The sequence below is a fragment of the Acanthisitta chloris genome, unplaced genomic scaffold (assembly GCF_000695815.1).
Source record: "Acanthisitta chloris isolate BGI_N310 unplaced genomic scaffold, ASM69581v1 scaffold13772, whole genome shotgun sequence".
In the NCBI taxonomy this organism is placed as follows: domain Eukaryota; kingdom Metazoa; phylum Chordata; class Aves; order Passeriformes; family Acanthisittidae; genus Acanthisitta; species Acanthisitta chloris.
Window position 1 is genome coordinate 1 of NW_008659961.1, and position 968 is coordinate 968.

The following is a 968-nucleotide window of genomic DNA, read 5'->3' on the forward strand; positions in this document are numbered from 1 at the left end:
CGGCCAAGGCCATGGGGGAGAGCATCGGCCTGGCCAAGGCCATGGGGGAGAACAAGTTGGCCAACAGCCCCATGGGGGAGACCCCCAGGTCAAGGAGCTCCAAGCCTTGTCCTGCCTGGACTGCGGGAAGAGCTTCACGCGGAGCTCGACGCTCAACGAGCATCGGCGTCGGCACGGGGAAGACCAAGTTGGCCAAGCCCATGGGGGAGACCACCAGGTTGGCCAACACCCCCATGGGGATGACCATCAGGGCAAAGAGCTCCAACCTTTGTCCTGTCTGGACTGTGGGAAGAGCTTCACGCGGAGCTCGACGCTCAACGAGCATCGGCGTCGGCACGGGGAAGACCAAGTTGGCCAAGCCCATGGGGGAGACCACCAGGTTGGCCAACACCCCCATGGGGATGACCATCAGGGCAAAGAGCTCCAACCTTTGTCCTGTCTGGACTGTGGGAAGAGCTTCACGCGGAGCTCGGCGCTCAACGAGCATCAACGTCGGCACGGGGAGCACCAGGTTGGCCAACAGCTCCATGGGGAGAACCAAGTTGGCCAACACCAACACCTCCATGACAAAGACCACCAGGTCAAGGAGCTCCAAGCCTTGTCCTGTCTGGACTGTGGGAAGAGCTTCACGCGGAGCTCGGCGCTCAACGAGCATCAACGTCGGCACGGGGAACAACAGTTCGGCCAACAGCTCCATGGGGAAGACCAACGGGTTGGCCAAGCCCATGGGGAAGACCACCATGTTGGCCAACACCCCCATGGGGAAGATCATCAGGGCAAAGAGCTCCAAGCCTTGTCTTGTCTTGACTGTGGGAAGAGCTTCACGCGGAGCTCGGCGCTCAACGAGCATCAACGTAGACATGGAGAGGACCAAGTTGGCCAACACCAACATTGCCATGACAAAGCCCATCAAGCCAAGGATGACCACCAAGACCTCCAACCCTTGTCCTGCCTGGACTGTGGGAAGA

At 60.4% G+C, this 968-nt stretch overlaps 1 protein-coding gene across 1 annotated transcript; it reads left to right on the plus strand.

Moving 5' to 3' along the window:
• Nucleotides 1–88: 88 nt before the first annotated feature.
• LOC103797409 (zinc finger protein 135-like) lies at nt 89–874 on the plus strand (the record flags this gene model as incomplete). Its single annotated transcript, XM_009069627.1, has 2 exons — nt 89–683; nt 783–874. Coding segments are annotated over 2 exons (687 nt in total), but the record flags the coding sequence as incomplete, so codon positions are not given.
• Nucleotides 875–968: the final 94 nt, after the last annotated feature.